The sequence below is a fragment of the Sesamum indicum genome, linkage group LG6 (assembly GCF_000512975.1).
Source record: "Sesamum indicum cultivar Zhongzhi No. 13 linkage group LG6, S_indicum_v1.0, whole genome shotgun sequence".
Taxonomy (NCBI): domain Eukaryota; kingdom Viridiplantae; phylum Streptophyta; class Magnoliopsida; order Lamiales; family Pedaliaceae; genus Sesamum; species Sesamum indicum.
In genome coordinates this window covers 24076638-24093230 of record NC_026150.1, presented here as the reverse complement: position 1 = coordinate 24093230, position 16593 = coordinate 24076638, and the positions used below count along the sequence as shown (strand labels likewise).

Genomic DNA, 16593 nt, shown 5'->3' with positions numbered 1-16593 from the left:
GTTATGCGAGGAATAACAGAAATATGATCAAAGTAGTGTAAGAACTTTGATATGTTGCAAATTTCCAGGGATATTCAAAGTGAGAAAATGTTGTAAATTCTATGTGTGGTTCACTAAATACAGAAGAGTACAAAAAGTACACTTCCCAGGAAATTAGTACACCTTTGATCTCGTCAACCTCTTCCCATTGCTTTACATGAACCTAAGCTAGCCTAAAATGCGTAACTAAGTTATGTGGTGATGTAGAATGTGATACCTACCAGGAATGGTTTGAGTTACAAGTGTAATTGATAAATTGGAGAAATCCAATGAGGCATTGCTTCAAAAATAACAAGCATGTTCTATGAATATGATGCTCTTTCCATGTACCTAGAAGTTTTAATGAACTCCATAAACCTAAATGAAATCTTCACAGCCTATTTAAGTTGAGCTATTCACTTAACAGAGTTGAGGAAAGCTTATCTATACAGAGAGCCAAAATTCCACTTGAAACGTTACCAACTATAGATAAATGACACTCCATCTTCCTGAAGTATATTAGGACACAAAACAATTCAGCTGCAGGAAAGAATCAAACTGAAAATATGATGATCTATTAGCAACTTCTAAAATAACAAAGGCTTCCCCTATTTTTGAACCCTATAGTTCAAAAGAAAATGTATTTATAATTCAACAAGCAAAATAAATTCCACATTCAGTTACAAGGCCGAAATGAGAAAATACAGGACCCGTTCAATTTCCGATTGCTCATTAAAAGTCCTCGCCAAAAGTTCAAGAACATAGGAAACAGTCATCTCAATTGATTTTCATCAGAAAAGCAATCAAAAAAATAAAAAATTTAAATTTAAATCCTCCTGACACCGGGAAAACACATTTGAAGCCGAAAGCACCAGGTAATTTACACCATTCCAATAGCAATGAAAGTTTAAGGACCAAAACGGAATGAGTTCGCAATTACAGTAAATAAGTGTATCAACAATTGTACACCATACCTCCATGAGAGTAAGCAACAGTCTTCTAGCCGCATCCCTAACCGGTTGCTTTGCATCACCCAATCTCTCAACCACCGCGGGGACAAGAGCATTGAAGTGTAGCTTCAAATGCTCGCCGGCGAGCACCGCAGCGGAGGCGAGTGCCTGCAACGCGCCCTGCGACACTCGGAAGTTGTTGTCCTTCAAGAGATCTAAGCAAACGTCGACCAGTGACGTCACCTCCGATGGAGTTAGACTCTTTCTAGAAGCTTCGAGGAGCTGGTGGAGACGCTCGACGCCAGCCATCCGCTCCTTGGTGTCCTTCGCACGCGCCAACTCCAGGGCCTCCTCCATGGCGGCGGCGACGATAGGGGTAATTTGGGGATATTGTAGGCAGTGATCTGGCGCACCGAGGATCGGATCTGCAGAGAGCGGGGAGAGTGAAGAAAGAGGAAGTGTGAAGAGAGAGAGAGAGAGAGAAGGGGTTTTGCTAGATTGACGGAGAGGAGGATAAAATTATGTGTGTAGTTGGGGCTGTTGAAAATGATTTTACTGCCGTAAATTAATGTCTATTTACCCTTTCTGCCACTCTCTCTCTCTCTGCGGGCCTTTTGTCTTTCTCCTCATCTTTTTAATTTTTTTCGCTCCATCTCTCAATTTACAAACACTAACACTAAAAATATTTTGAAAATTCAATATTGTTTTTGTTTGTTTGTTTGTATTTTCACTACCCCTCCTTCCACATATACATATATACATATTTTAAAATATATTATAAACTAAAAATAAAATATATAAACAAACATATTATACTAAAAAAATAAATAAAACTAACTTATCAAAATATCAACTAATGTCAAAATTTGAAAAGTTGAATAAATTAATTATCTTATTAGTTGAAAAGTATTTTTAAATCATAAAAAATTAATGTATTTATGTCAAAATCGTCACTTTCTGTATAACTTTTGTATAAATTATCAGCTTTTAAAATAATAATCTTATTAACTAATCAAACATATTATTATTTTTACGTGAAAGTTTGTACAAATTTGGAAACACACATTTCCGCACAAAAACTAAAAATAAAAAATGATAACATAAACAAACAAGTTTGATCTGTAGGGGCAAATAGCAAAAATCTCTATAATAGGCCAATAAATACATAATGAATAAGGCAATAAACATACTCCACAACTCCACAATCACAATCTTGTCATTTTCTTCTTATTTCAAAGCAAGCTTGGATTTTATTTATTTATTTATTTTTGGGGTGCTATGTACTAAAACCATGTTAATTTATTAACAAAATATCTACATAATAACCTTGATTTTTTTTTTCTTTTTTGCTACACAACTCTTATGGTTGATAATTGTACCTAAGCTTATATGGTGATATTGGTTCACCTGGTAGATCATATACGCATTTTCAATATCCTAACTATTTTATTTCTTCAATTAAAAATAATGAATTATTATTGATTATAATTATTTCTATCGAATATCAATATCTAATAAAAATAACTACAATAATCATACACTAATCAAATCTAAACATCTAGTATTACAGTAGATAATATCTATTATGCAGTAGAACAAAATTTCACACATATGGTGGGGTTCGAATTTATAACCTCTAAGGTCAAGGAGCCTCAACTTCGATAACTGAGTTAAGCCTCATTGATCAGTATTCTAATTATTGACAAAGTAATAAAAATCCGACGGTTCCTAACATCCTATATACCAAGGATTAACATAAATCAAAATGTATGTATACCAACATTTTCACTATTAGTCAAACTCGTACAATTGATGCAATACTATTCAAGTGGGAATTTAGTCTCATACAGAGGAACTAATTTACCTTAAACGGTTCATTAATAATAATAAAATATTATTTTTTTCAATATTTGGTGTATAAAATGAACCTATATAATTTAAAAAATTACATCCACTATCCTTGACGTTTGTTTATTTCTAATAAATAAATTAACCTACCAGTCAAAATTTCTAAGATTTACTGATATTGACAAAAAATTGAATAAAAATCTATATTTACCCTCGATTGACTAACTTTAAACAAATTCTTTCTCTCCAAATTATTCTTGAAAAGAAGGAAACGAGGAGGAGGAGGACGACGACAAAAGGATTTGATGCATACTGTCGTACAAACACTTAAAAAAATACCAGATTTTATATTGCATTTTGACACCCAAAATCACTATATATAATGAAATGAAATAATTCTGAAAAAAGCAGTATTTCTTGATTGAGGTAATGAATGTGACCCGTTAATTCATGGGCCAAATAATAGTTGTCATCATCTACATTATAAACAAACAAGCAAGCAAAATAGAAATGGAGAATTAGATGAGGGAGAAGTCACTGTCGGTTGGTTTTATTTTCCCTTGTGTCCACATTTATAGAAAAAATATATTGTGTCAATAATATTTTTGGGAAGGAGTGAGGTCTGATGGGGAGGTTATTTATTTTAGAGTTAATTATACTTGAATTTCTTTAAAAAAAATATATAAAATTATATTTTTTCTTAAAAGTATTTTGAAGTTGCAGTTATACTTTATTCGGAAATTCTTATTTTACACTTGGCGTTCTTCTGTTAGGGTTAGGACAAAAATACTGATGTTAGCAGAAAAAATTATATAAAATTTTAATTTTGCCCCACATCTAATTTTGAAATTTTTTTGAGGGAAAGTATAATTTCACATTTTTAGAAGGAGTTTAGATGTAATTAACCCTCTAAATTAAATTAATTGATTAAAGGAATTGATTTTACTCTTGTTTGGCTTGAACTCAAAAGCAAGATTTGCAGCCTTCTTGGGTTGTACTTAGGGTGTTTATCAAGTTCAATAAGCACATAAACCTACCAATAGATAATCATCACAAAGAATAATATTAATGAATAAGAGTTTAGTTGTATGTAAAATGATTGGAAATGGTGAGTGAAGCTTGAAAGGCCAATCAAACTGTATAATTAAGCCAAGAGTGCCCAAGAAGTTAAGTAGTGCAATGATTTTTGGCTTTTAAACTTGTGTCATCATTAGCTTATAAAAGGATACTCTTTCTACACAATTATTCTTTCCCATTCATCAAGTATATAAGATCCTTTGTGACTCGGCCCACACTATTTGTTTAGAATTAAAATTTTACATATAGACAACTTATATATATAAACAAATATTGTATATATTAGTAATAAAAAAGTTTTATAATGTAGAAGATGATTGTGTATTTAACTTGCCTATAATGATCAAAAAATGGAAGAATTTGGTGGAAAAAATTATAATTTTTAGAGATTATTTGTTCAGAGCTGCTCTCAGGATACTCCATAGACTATTTGTACTGGGGTTGATAAGACACATCCAACCACAACATGAATAATTAGTTTCACCAAGAAAGAATAAGCAAAGGATGTAATGAATGACTAGTCCTTCAATGCATCATATCAGGTTTGTTAAATAAGGGTAGATGAGGATAAGCTTCACAGGGGCATGATTTGATTAGCTTAATAATAATATACAAGGGAGAGGCAGAAAGAAGACCAACCCTCATGACAGAGCCATCCCACCAACCCCTTTTGGACACAACCAAAGTAAAGTAAGCATTAAAGTTGTCTACTTTCACTACGCTTTATTGTGTGGGTTCATCCTTTACAACATAATAAGCTTGCAACAGCAATTTGTTAAGAATTTTCTTGACCTTTACAGCTTGGCAACTCAGCCTTCTCATAAGATAAAGTACTTTTTAACCACGCTGTCTAATTCAACCATTTTGCATGAGAGATAATAATAACACCTTTCTTTGAAAGACTATCTGCGGAAAACAGAATGCTGCACATGTAGAGATCAAGCAGTAAATCAACGAATGAACAGTTTGCAAATTATAAATAAGAAATCCTTTGTTGTAGAAAGAGAATTCTGTTAACATTCTCGCACGGTCAAGAATCTTATAGGCTGTGAACTCGGCCACCATTTAGACGGATGAATAGGTCTACATTCAGAAATAAATACACATAATAAAATCATACAAATGTAATCATCAACCATTTCATATGTAAGTTTTGTTCGGTCACTAGGGTGGCAGTTTCTTCTAATCTGCTTTACTCAAGCAACTTTCATGGATATAAAATATGGGCATCAACCTTAGTTCAGTTGAGAAAGGTACCACGAAGAAGCTAAGGATCATCGTCATACGGTGCACTTGGAGCAGCCCATAATGAAAGACTGAGGGCAGATTGCCCGTGGATTTGAAGCTCAGCCAAAACGGATGCTGCATCAGCAAGGTGATCACAGAAACTGTTTCCAGCCAAGTCCAGATGCTCCAGTTTTCCTGTATGAAACAATTTTAGTACACACAACCAATAAACAATTCTAAGTTTCTGATATTACTCTTTTTCCCATAAAATCAGTGAGAAGATCACCCACCTTTTGATGCTTTCATGCCAGAGGATATTACTGACAAAGATTCCATAGGCATCAAGTTATATCTTGCATCAATTGCAACAATCTTCTGCGAGTGTGAAATAATGCTCGACATAAATTTTGCAGCTTCAATCCCACCTTGGTTATTGCTGCAACAAGTTCATTAAAATGTCAAGTCGTCAGGTTTACATGACATACGGAAAGGAGAAAACGGACTTCCAAAAAAATTGAAAAAGAGGTGGACCTTATATTTATATAAGCAATCTTCAATTCCGTTGATATTTCCCTTAGTGCCTCCAGAAAACCAGAAGAACCAAGTCCAATATCTTCAACATCAACAGCACGAACACCAGTGCACAAAAATTTCCCAAATGGTGCTCCGATTTCACTGGGGCGAAGCAAATAAATATGATAAATTTAGCCCCAGGGAAGAATAAAATAAGTCATACATAGCACCGCTCTGCCCCTATACCTGCCCAGCCTATTGCCTTTAATTGAAAGCAGATTCACTGGTTTCTTCATTGTTGAAAGAACTCCTAGAAGTTCAATGACTTGGTTGCAAGTAAGCTCACAATTCTCAAGCATTAAATCAGAAAATGGTAAGTCTCTGCTAGAGATCTCACGGAAATAGGATATCAGACTCCTGAAAAATCATTTTTTATCAGTACAGCTTATAATGACTCAGTATATAGAAGGGAATGTACAGTATTAAAAGAATAAACTAGGACAAAAGAACTCCAGAAGATCTATATGCCTCCAATAAGATCAGATGCTGTCTGATTATGAGATGCCTAACCAACCTGACCCCATCCTCAATTGAATTGTCACTTAAATCAAGATTCTGCAAATTAGGCATGTGAACCAGAGCCTGCTTGAGACAGTCTGCATCTTCTCTTACTAAGTTGCAAGACCTGGAATTTAAACGGGAACTTTAGAACACCAAAGTGTGAACTACAAACCTTTCGTGCACCAAAATTTATTGCTTATTGTTAAAACCATGTTCAAAGGGAAAGCATTAAGTGATCTACCAAAAACTTAATACGCACATCCAGCACTTGCAGCCATTTGTTTTTTGAAGCAACTCTAGATTTTCTCGGATTTATTCTGTTTTCAAGGGAAACATGGGGAAGGCAAAAGAAAACAAAAAAATCCTGGGGAGACAGACATCAATTATGTTAAGGTTTAACCTGTTTATTCTCATTTCTTAAATTTATATAATTGAAGACTCAAATTCTTAGCAGGATAATGTTGTGCAACCAAAATACTCCATAATACTGAAATTCCAGAAGTGAGACAAAAAAAAACATATTCCCCGGTCCAGAATGGAAAGTGATCATTTTATGCTCCAAGCAGCCATATTGTAGACTAGAGAGGTAGTTGTAGACAGGCCTATTTAGTTCAATCCTTTTCCCCTTAATTTCATCTTTTATTATGCTTTGTATACGATGTAACCAAGAGGGGGGGGGGGGGAGGTTCAGCTTTTGGGTGTTAAGTCAAGGTATGTTCAAAGTTCATTAACAGTATTATTAGCCTGTCTGATTTAGTTAAGAAAAGGCGGATGCTTTTAAAGAAGCTATAGTAATTTTGCATATCCACAGCAAAAGCATATTCTGATGGCTCAAAAATTCAAAGTTACAGTGGTCCTTTGAATAATCATAATCATAATCTGATTGCAACAGCATATTCTGATTGCATAATCATAATTCAAAGCCACTCTGGTTTATTGAATAATAAATGGCTCAAAAATACATCTGCAAGGTGAATGTAGGTTACTTCACATTTGGCAAGAATTTTTACATGGAACCTATGAAGAGAGGTCAACGAATTACCTTAAATTGAGCACTTGTAATGATTTCAACGACTTGCCGATTCCAAGTGAGCAACTTGATGATCTCCAGCGGAAGTGAGAAAGGAAACCTGTAATCTGCAATAGCATCTCAAATTATATCTTTATATTAGTGATGAAATATAACACGAGACAAAACATAATCATCTTGTGCCAGACTAACATTATTCTCCGAGAGGTCTAGCGTGGATATACTAGCCGCAGAATCAAGGAGGGAATTGATGATCACCCTTGCAAAATTTCTTCCTAGTTGGTCATCACATAACGTCACCGAATGCAAGGAACTGAGAACAGTGTATGAGTTTGTATCCATAAGAATAACAATATCTGATGCCAAGATTGCCATGTAATAAAAACAAAAAGACTGTTAAAATGCTGAATCAAGTATAGGGGAGTAAAAGATTACTAAAAAGTTGGATGCTCTAGCAAACAAGAATTTATGACTGTTCAAACAATGGCTCCAGTACGGCACAATAGACTGCTTCTCATTAGAAAAGGTGAATACTAAAGTAATTGAAATAGTCAATCACATCAGCTGTCAGAATGCATTAGAGATTACTCAGGCAAAGCAATATATTTTTGGAAAAACTTGTACAAACCGAGCTCTAAAAGCATGTCACAAGATCTTGTAAGGTCATGCCATCATTACTGAAGCTAAGACTGTCTTTTAAGCATAGAAGCCTTACCTCGTTTTTACAAGTCAGATGCAAAGCCTATATTGTATAGTAATTAAGAGAAATAAAAAAACAATGCACGATAAGCTTCCTAATTAGCGAACCTCAGTCAGGATAAGAAAAACAACACTTAGGGTACACCACTAGAAGTTAGATGATTCAAGTGAATTGAAATGTAACCTTTTATATAAATGTGCATACCTCCCCGAGGTTAAGAAAGAAGTCAATCCAACAGGAACAGGAGATGAATCAGTTTGGAGGAAGCTTGATCTCTTGATTGAGAAATGTTGAACTCCATGTGCTCGAAGACCCTTAACATGCAGTGAATCACAAATTGCACTGATGAAAGTTGGAGAAAGCTTGCAATGGATAAAGTCAACTGATTTAAGAGTCTCACTATTCTGGTTCAGAAGCTTACATAGTCCCTCAACCTGAACATCAGAATGACCAACCAAAATAAATTCATCAATTTAATTAACCACTATAGATCCCAATAACTTCAATATCAAGCCAGGATAAAATGAAAGAGTACACAGAAAAAAAATTACAGTTTCCATTGGAAATTTTTACAAGAAAGAAACTGCCATTCATCCTTCAGCAAAGCTGTTTCTGTGGGCTTGTTTAAAATTAAAAAACTCAAAAGAAACTTAAAATTTCCAGTGTCTTATTAAATCACTTTATTCTATTATGTAATTGTAATAGGGATAATCTTTATTATACAGATAAGAGTAAGGTTATCATATTGCTTTTAACACATTCCAATTATACCCGCGTATTGCATCCTTAAACGATAATGCTGCCAAGATCAGTAAATTTATGAATTGTCCAAGTCACTGCTGAAGTGCAAGCAGAAACTGTTATCTCTTTTCAGCTAGTGTGTCACAAGTGAGAGCAAGTAATCCAACTACTTAATAAGAGTCAGAGTGAATTTTATGCGCAAAGCATCATCACTTTTCTTGGGGCCATCTCTTGATGGGGTTCCCTTTCCTGTATTGGGCATCAAGAAGACATATAAAGCAAAAAAATAAATAATAGCTGACAGAAGAATTCTAGGCCTTTAGTATATGTGAACACCTCAGTAGACGAAAATATTCCTGTTCCTTTATTATTCCGTTTGTGGATCTTATCATCTAATCTGGCTGACATCAACAGACATTTCTGACACGCAACTCTCCAACTCTACCAAAATGAAAAGCATGTTACAGTGGGTTAAAGCATCACTGCAGCAAGCATGACAAAAGCGACCTTTCTATAACATTTGTTTGCTACAGTGGTTGATTTGATTATACGTGGGTGCATGTGAACTGTTCCGGCATGGTCCTCCAATTATCTAAGACGCAGTAATGACTTCTTACATCCGTTAACTTATTTCCTTTTATATGAATTTGCTACAGGTTATAGTTGCTTAAAAAGTAGAGGGGAAAACAAGAGAGGCTTACATGGTCATTGGATTTTATCCACTGAAGTTCCAGGCTTCCCAGCTTACTGTTTTCTAGCAAGTCCTGCAACACAGTAACAGTTAAAAACAATGAATAAAATGCCAAAACCTGTTCTGCTCAGTTACTATTTGCTCAGTTCAACTTGATGACCAAATGTAGGATAGGAATCATCAACAATTTTTTCTGCTGGCGTTGATCAATAATCAAAACATTGTAGTTCTGTTAAAATATGATTTCTCAATAAATCGGATTCAGGAAAAAAATCAGTGAATCCATTTTTACGAATTTCCCCTTGGACCATATACTTATAGATAAAACCAGAAAAGAGTATAGATCTTAGGTGAGAACAGAGACATTTAAGGCGGGTCAGAAAAGCAAAAGGTCGTAAAGAAGAGTTCCGCTATTGCTGCAAATAAATTGGCATAGATAGTGACATCATCTCCCATACTAGCAAAAGTATTGAGCAACAGAACCTTTACAAAAAGCAAATTTCCAGAATTCAACAAGCAGAACCAAGAAATATAGTCACCATAACAGCATTGATGTTACAGCAGAGTCTCTTGGTCAAATAAAGATTCTCATTAAATCACAAACTGCAGTATGGAAGATATGAGTCAGGCCATATATTGAATCAAAACAATCCTAATAGTTATATATATATAAGTACAATTTGGAGTTGTTTAAGGCTCAAAGGTTTCCTGGAGCAATGGTGCGTACCACACCACGGAAATCTGCAAATATAACTTATACGTTTATATTATTAGTATTTTTCAATAAGAATAATACACAAAAAATTAAATACAAAATTTTGAAAAAGAGAGAAAAGAGCTACTCAAACAACAAATTCATACAGAAATAATATGACCCTTAGAAAGAGATGAAAAACCAACTAGTATAAACGAAAAAAAGAAATTCAAATATAACAATAATATAAAATAAAACCTACATAGTTTATTAAAAAGCAAACAAGCACTCTAAATAAATAATCTAATCATGTGTGGGGTAGATTTAGATGTAAGAGATTTTTTTGGGTTCATTTCGACGAAGATGTTGGAGATGATGATGATGCAGAGGAAAATAAAGATGATCTAATAGAATCAGATTAGATTTCAGATTTATTTGCTTTTTGATAAACTATGTAGGATTTATTTGAAACTTTGGACATTTATTCTCCTTTAAGGCTTTAACATTAGTTATTTTTAATTATATGAACTTTTTTTTTTTTTATGTTGAGTAGGGGTGTTCGAAATTCGATTAACAGGTCGAAAACCAATTATCATCTCAGTTCGGTTAATTTTTTTTAAGAAAATTGGTACAATCGGTCGTTACGGTTTGGCTAGGTCAGTTATCCGTGCAGGCCGAATAACCTAAATTAAAAATATATATATATTATAATAATTATATAAATTATATTTATAGTTTATATTATAATAATTTAATTTCTAATATTTTAAATTTAACATATAAAAATAAAAACTAAAATTAATTAACTATGATATGGCAGATTCTTTTCTTTCTTTCTTTTTCTTTTTTTTTATGATAATTCTGTTATTAATCAAACCAAACCGAAAAAAATATTCGGTTATAACCGAACCAAACTAGTTCATTCAATTCGATTTTTTGGCGTACCAAATTTTCAGTTAACTACACACTAGTTCGGTTAACAGAATTGAACACCCCTAATTTAGAGGATGTTTGGCTAAACTCTTTAAAACATCTTATCTTATAAGATGATTTAGGAGATTATAAGATGTTGGATCTGATTTTAAAAATAAGTTTCTAAAATGTTTGGATAAAATAAGATGTTAAAGCTTTTAAAATGTTTTCACATTTTATAATATGTTAGGGTGTTTGGCAAATACTTTTATTGGTAAAATGACCAAAAAGGACATGATACCATTATAATCAAATAAGTTGTTTATCTTGTCGTATTTTTATTTAAATATTTTTAAAATACTTTCATAAATAGTACACATTAGCTTAACTCCAAATAAAAATTTAATAGATAATCTTTTTACAATAATAAAAAAAATGCTGAATTATTACCTAAACTTTTGAATAAAAGTGATATATGTACATTCATGCTAGTTGAATATTAATATAGACATATAATTGATATTTTCTTTGTTAATGTAATGATTATTTCTAGTCGTATAATTTATAATGCCTTGAGTTTATATTTTTTCGGTAAATATAATATCGATAGCAATCTTATTTTTATTTAACTATAATAATATATCATTAAATAATGAAGCATTTTCTTTTTTTCAAATGCAAGAAAAATTAAATAACAATAAAAAAATTTAAATCCTACAGAGAGAGAGAGAGTGTGTGTGTGTGATAGAGAGAGAGAGAGGTGTGGCGCTACAGAGAGAGTGTGTGTGTATGAATGAGAATATTTTTGTCTTGTCATATATTAATTTTATAGAGCTTATAAAATATTATAAAAAAAGTTAGGAAAGTTATTTTTAAAACTTTCCTTTTTTCTAAAGAGCTTATAAAATCCAAAACATCTTATTTTGAAATCTTAATGAGCTTTTTAAAAAAAAATTTACCGAACAAATTTTTAGAGCTTATATGCTCTGAAACATCTTATGACATGTTTTGTGGAGCTTATAGCTTAGCCAAACACCCTCTTAATCTTTATATTTTAACTTCTTTTATATTATTCTCATTGAAAAATACTAATTGCACAAAAATATAAACTATTTTTGCATATTAGACCCATCCTTCGGAAGGCAAGCGTTGCGCTGTGCCGTGGCTCCAAGAGCCCTTTGCACTATGGTGCGCCATGAACCATTGACTACAATGGCTCCAACATACCTTTAAGCCACGGCATGTTGTGAACCTTTAACAACTATAAATTTCGACATAGGAATTATAAAATTCCGAACGAAAGATAAGATTCAAATAATTAATGAAGTACGGATATTATTAGAAAAGTATAATTTATAGTAAAGCTTAGCGTGAATTCTAATAGCGCTGGGGTTTGCCTGGGCGCTTTTCTCTGAGGTTGCCCTCGGTGAAGGCTTGAGGATCTTGAAGCCTGGCCCTTCCGAAATTAAAAAGAAAAAGAAAATTCAGCAATTTTTCATCTGTGGACAAAGTTCATGGCCTTCTAAAAGCTGGGCTTTTCAAAATCAAAGTTAAAAACAAACGACTTGGAGTCCGAAAGGTAAAGATGTGCTGCGCTTACTGCCTCTCTGTCCAACTTTGAAGTTTTCTCTTTTCTTTCTTCATTTTTTCGTTTGTCAGTTTCTGTTTTTATTTTTATTTAAATATATTTTCTGTTTTCTCTTGTTTTTAAATTTTCTGAAATGTTTATTATTAAATATAATTATTATTCTATTGGTTATAGATACACTTTGTATGTATCTGCTGATTTTGTTTCGTGTTTCAGTATTTCTGCTTTTTGAAAATTTTGTTGTAAATTATAATAGTCAGTAATGTTTGTACTTCATACTTTTATAACACTTGTTCATTCTTAGGGGTAATATTGCTGATTTTCAGAAAGTTTTAACATTCAAGCTTTACAAATAGGGATTTTGTATTGCAGATTACACATGCAAGATCCTCTGATCTATAACAAAAGGAATTTTCAACTTACACAAGTTTCTGCAACACAGAGTGCATTTGGAAGTCTTAGCTGTCTGCGACAAGAAATAAAGTATCTCAATAAAATCCCTTAATATTATGTTAAAGAAAAGGAATATTTATAAACACTATGAAAGAAAATATGTGCCAAGCAGAACAAGAAACTTAGCACTGGAATTCGTTCTAAATCAGTTTTCAGTAAAACAGTATGAAAGATGCACAATTTGAAAGTGAATCAGTTTGCTGGTTGTAAATAACAAGGTAAACATTACAGGGTCTGCTCATTCAATATATGCTACCTGGCATAAACTCCAAATTGCTGGCAGTGGTTAGAGAATTTCAGATAGTCAGGAGTCAACTTAATCAGGTGACCCTTGCAACCAATATGTTCCAGTATAGCATCTGCATAAAGCATCATATATCAACTGCTTCAGGTTTAGATATCTATGCACAGCACTCCTACAAAGTTCTCTCTCACATCAAGCTTTTCAAATATAATCAGCAATTTAAACATCTTGACATAAGAAATGCCTTAAAATGTTTTAACAACAAACATTTAAAGAAGGGCAAGACCAGAAAAGTTCTCTTAATATGACATTTTCCTTTTTTTCCCATTTGGAAAGCATAAGATTGGATGCATGAAAAGATACCAAGGAGAAGAATTAACTAATTTTTGTAATTTCAAAAATCAATCAAACCATCATTCATATGGTCCACTTTATTTTTTCCATAGTCTATACTATTTCAGTTTTCTGGTTAGCTTGAACAAAAGGACACAGAAAAAATAAAGCGAGGAAGATCATCTAACCCGGAATTTGTATTTCCCCAATAGAACCATCATAAGATGGGAGCAACGCTGTTTCTGCTACAGCATCCACACAACTGGTAAGAAGAACATGGTTACATCTTCTAGATTGTAGTAATTAATCACATGTAAAGAAAATGGCATCACTTAAGCTGCTTGGTCATTGAGAATACTCTTGCAAATGTGCCTCCCAGTACATCTGTTGCCAATCATCAACTGATTGATACTTTGCTTCGTCATATTTATCCAACCAACCCACACACTGCTTTGCCTCACTAAAACAAGGCCATCGGACTTTGTACAGTGCCTCCCATGCTGAATCTAAAATCCCATATCTGCAAAAAATAGCCTCATGCTAAGATATCTGAGTCACTGTTATCCATACATAAATAGTACATTTGGAATATCAATGCACCTTTCTTCCCAACCTTCTTCGTTTTCGACAATCTCCGTGGTGATAATAAGCATGTTCAAAGTTATCTCTGAAGTTAAATGGCCTGCATCAAGAGAACAAGAAAGTTATACATTCCCCAACATGCTATATAACATCAAAATTTGAATAAGCTAAGATGACTTCTGTACTGAAATCATGAGTTTCTCCATGCCATGAATTGATCATACAACCATCCTAGTTAATAAAAGTTCTTGAGAGCCTTCTGGAATTGAATTTCATCAAATTGCTATATACGTGATTGGTATATAGGAACAGAGTGGGAATGGAATTGACAGTCCCAAGTCCATTCCTATATATGTGATTGGTATAAGGAGAGGGATTAGTGATTCCATAGGAATTCTTATTCACTTAAGGAGGGGACTAGTGATTCCATTTCCACCCTAAAACACATGGTATGAGCTATTCGCATGAGCTTGGGCATGAAATTTTTTTCCTTGACAAAATTATCCTTGTGATTACATTATATAGAGAGGTGGTGGTTGCTCTGTCATCTCTCTTCTTCCTCAAGAGTTTATCTCTTCCATCTTTTCTTAAGAGCTTGAAATTGTTTTAAGGTTTTCTTAAAGAACCTAAAAAACAAACAATATATTGGTGCTTTGTGTGGACTTGCTAGATATAGCATTATTTTGCTCTTGTCTACACAAAACAAGAAATCATTGTAGGAGGAGAGCTTTTGAACCTAGGCCAGTCCACTACTCTCAATAGGTGCCTTAGACTTGCATCAACTAGTTGCTGTGCAAGTCATGAACAACCCGATTGATGTGGGATATAATCCCATTCAATGTTTTATTTATTGCTTTCATTGCACATTTAACGTCCCCGGCATGTACCAATTTCTTCGAACCTTCAAGGCAGGAGATGCAAAATGTGGGAAAATGCATATCTACCATGCATATGTTGGTAATATGAGAAGCATGTGCCAGAATGAACTGAGAAACTTTCTATATGTTGAGACATAATAAGAAGTCATAAACTAAGCCTCATTTTTCAGATAATCTAAATCAATCGGTTATCTTGTATTAAGATCATAATTACTATAACAGAGAACAGCAATATCTTCTTCCTTTATTCTTTTGATTTGAGAATTTCTATGTTGGGACTAGAACACAGTACACAAAAAAGCAATGAAGAAAATATAGCAGTCATAGTAAACTAATGGAACTAAAAATCCACTACTTATAACTCGTGAAGAGGAAAGCAAAGAAGATAATAAACAAGAATTTAATCATCCTACTACTTAACCCATCCTTGTAAGTTTCAAGAATCAGCACTATATCACACTGATCTTTTTTATGCTTTACCATTTCTATCCTTCCTTTTTGTCTTTTTGACAAATTACTAACGCCATAAATTAAGTATTTCTTGTTAATGCTAATGTTTGAAAAAATTTCCAACTCACAAGTTTTCGTGCAACTTCTCCAGTGCCAATGGAGGCAAGTGCGGCAACAAACTATCGAACAATTCTGATGGAAGTTCATAGATAAGCGAAAGCATATCACTAATATCATCCCCTGAAACCATTAACAGACACCAAGAACGGAAAAAACGACCGTTAAAATGTATCAAACCCATTCAAGATGGGCACTAAAACCTTCCCAGAAAGACAAAACTCATTAAAAGATTACACTAAACACTGTATTTCTCAAACGTAATGAAATGTACCAACAATTACCTTCAAGAAGTTCATCCGCAATGGCGGCCATGCATAAATCAACTAATCTTGGAACTCCAGCCATTCTTGAAACTAATCGCGAATTCTTGAGGCTCTGTGAGAAAAAATCGGACGGCAACGAGTTGAATTTTAGTGATAGCGAATCCAATTACAGTAGATAAGAACACAATCTTCTGAGTATGCGCTCCCCCTCTAACCTAATTCCAAAATTTGCGGCCGTCAAAGTGGAGTGAAGCGGAAAACTCCAAAAAACATTCTCGTAATCAAATACTTTGAATCAAGTGTTTGCAGAAATGGGATATCAGAGATGTGAGAGAAAATATATATACGTATTTAACGGTGTGGGCTGGCTGGGCTTCAGAACAATATTGGGCCAACAAAAAAATATATTCGGCCCAAGTAAACCCACTATGTCATAGGGCCTAAAAGATCGACAATAGATTTGGGCCTGAACCCAAACTTTGTGGATAAGTGAGTTTCGGGTCCGCCAATTAATTTAGGTTAAACTTTAACAGTTTTATTTAGGGATAATTACATTCCCTTTCCCTCAAATTTTGTGTAATTATATGTAGATCTCCTTTAATTTGAAAAATTATATTTAGCATTCCTAAAGTTTGTTTTCATCTAACAAATAAGTCTTTTCATTTATCAAAAACCACTGAATTCCCTAATATTAGCCAAAAAAAACTTAATGAAAATAGA

General features: G+C 33.4%; 2 protein-coding genes across 6 annotated transcripts in view; both read right to left on the bottom strand.

Annotated features, from left to right (window-relative positions):
- LOC105165702 (CLIP-associated protein) overlaps positions 1-1486 on the bottom strand; it is a 10084-nt gene extending 8598 nt beyond the window's left edge. For both annotated transcript variants that reach the window (XM_011084799.2, XM_011084800.2), the window contains exon 1: positions 993-1486. In XM_011084799.2, the coding sequence (XP_011083101.1) occupies positions 993-1325 (333 nt within the window). In that variant the 5' untranslated portion in view covers positions 1326-1486. The remainder of the gene's footprint in view (positions 1-992) is intronic.
- On the bottom strand, positions 4851-16195 carry LOC105165701. 4 transcript variants are annotated; one of them, XM_011084797.2, is made up of 17 exons: positions 16089-16189; positions 15892-15985; positions 15619-15730; positions 14194-14262; positions 13939-14100; positions 13769-13842; positions 13260-13362; positions 12974-13016; positions 9367-9429; positions 8129-8358; positions 7417-7537; positions 7237-7331; positions 6208-6318; positions 5880-6050; positions 5652-5795; positions 5411-5556; positions 4851-5315 (listed from the first exon to the last, which is right to left on the bottom strand). In XM_011084797.2, the coding sequence occupies exons 2-17, from the start codon at positions 15953-15955 to the stop codon at positions 5161-5163; spliced, it is 1863 nt and encodes a 620-aa protein (XP_011083099.1). In that variant the 5' UTR covers positions 15956-15985; positions 16089-16189; the 3' UTR covers positions 4851-5160. The 4 variants fall into 4 exon arrangements, with proteins under 4 accessions (XP_011083099.1, XP_011083098.1, XP_020549821.1 ...); XM_020694162.1 differs by having other exon boundaries at positions 4852-5315; positions 14181-14262; positions 16089-16159; XM_011084796.2 differs by having other exon boundaries at positions 15892-16195.

Bases quoted from the DNA above. Each gene is read 5' to 3' on its own strand.
- LOC105165701 (XM_011084796.2), bottom strand. From the start codon at position 15,955: ATGGCTGGAGTTCCAAGATTAGTTGATTTATGCATGGCCGCCATTGCG. The intron at 14,101-14,193 runs GTTGGGAAGAAA...TATTTTTTGCAG, and splicing joins GATTGTCGAAAACGAAGAAG to ATATGGGATTTTAGATTCAG. The intron at 13,017-13,259 runs GTAGCATATATT...TTCTTGTCGCAG, and splicing joins CAATTTGGAGTTTATGCCAG to ACAGCTAAGACTTCCAAATG.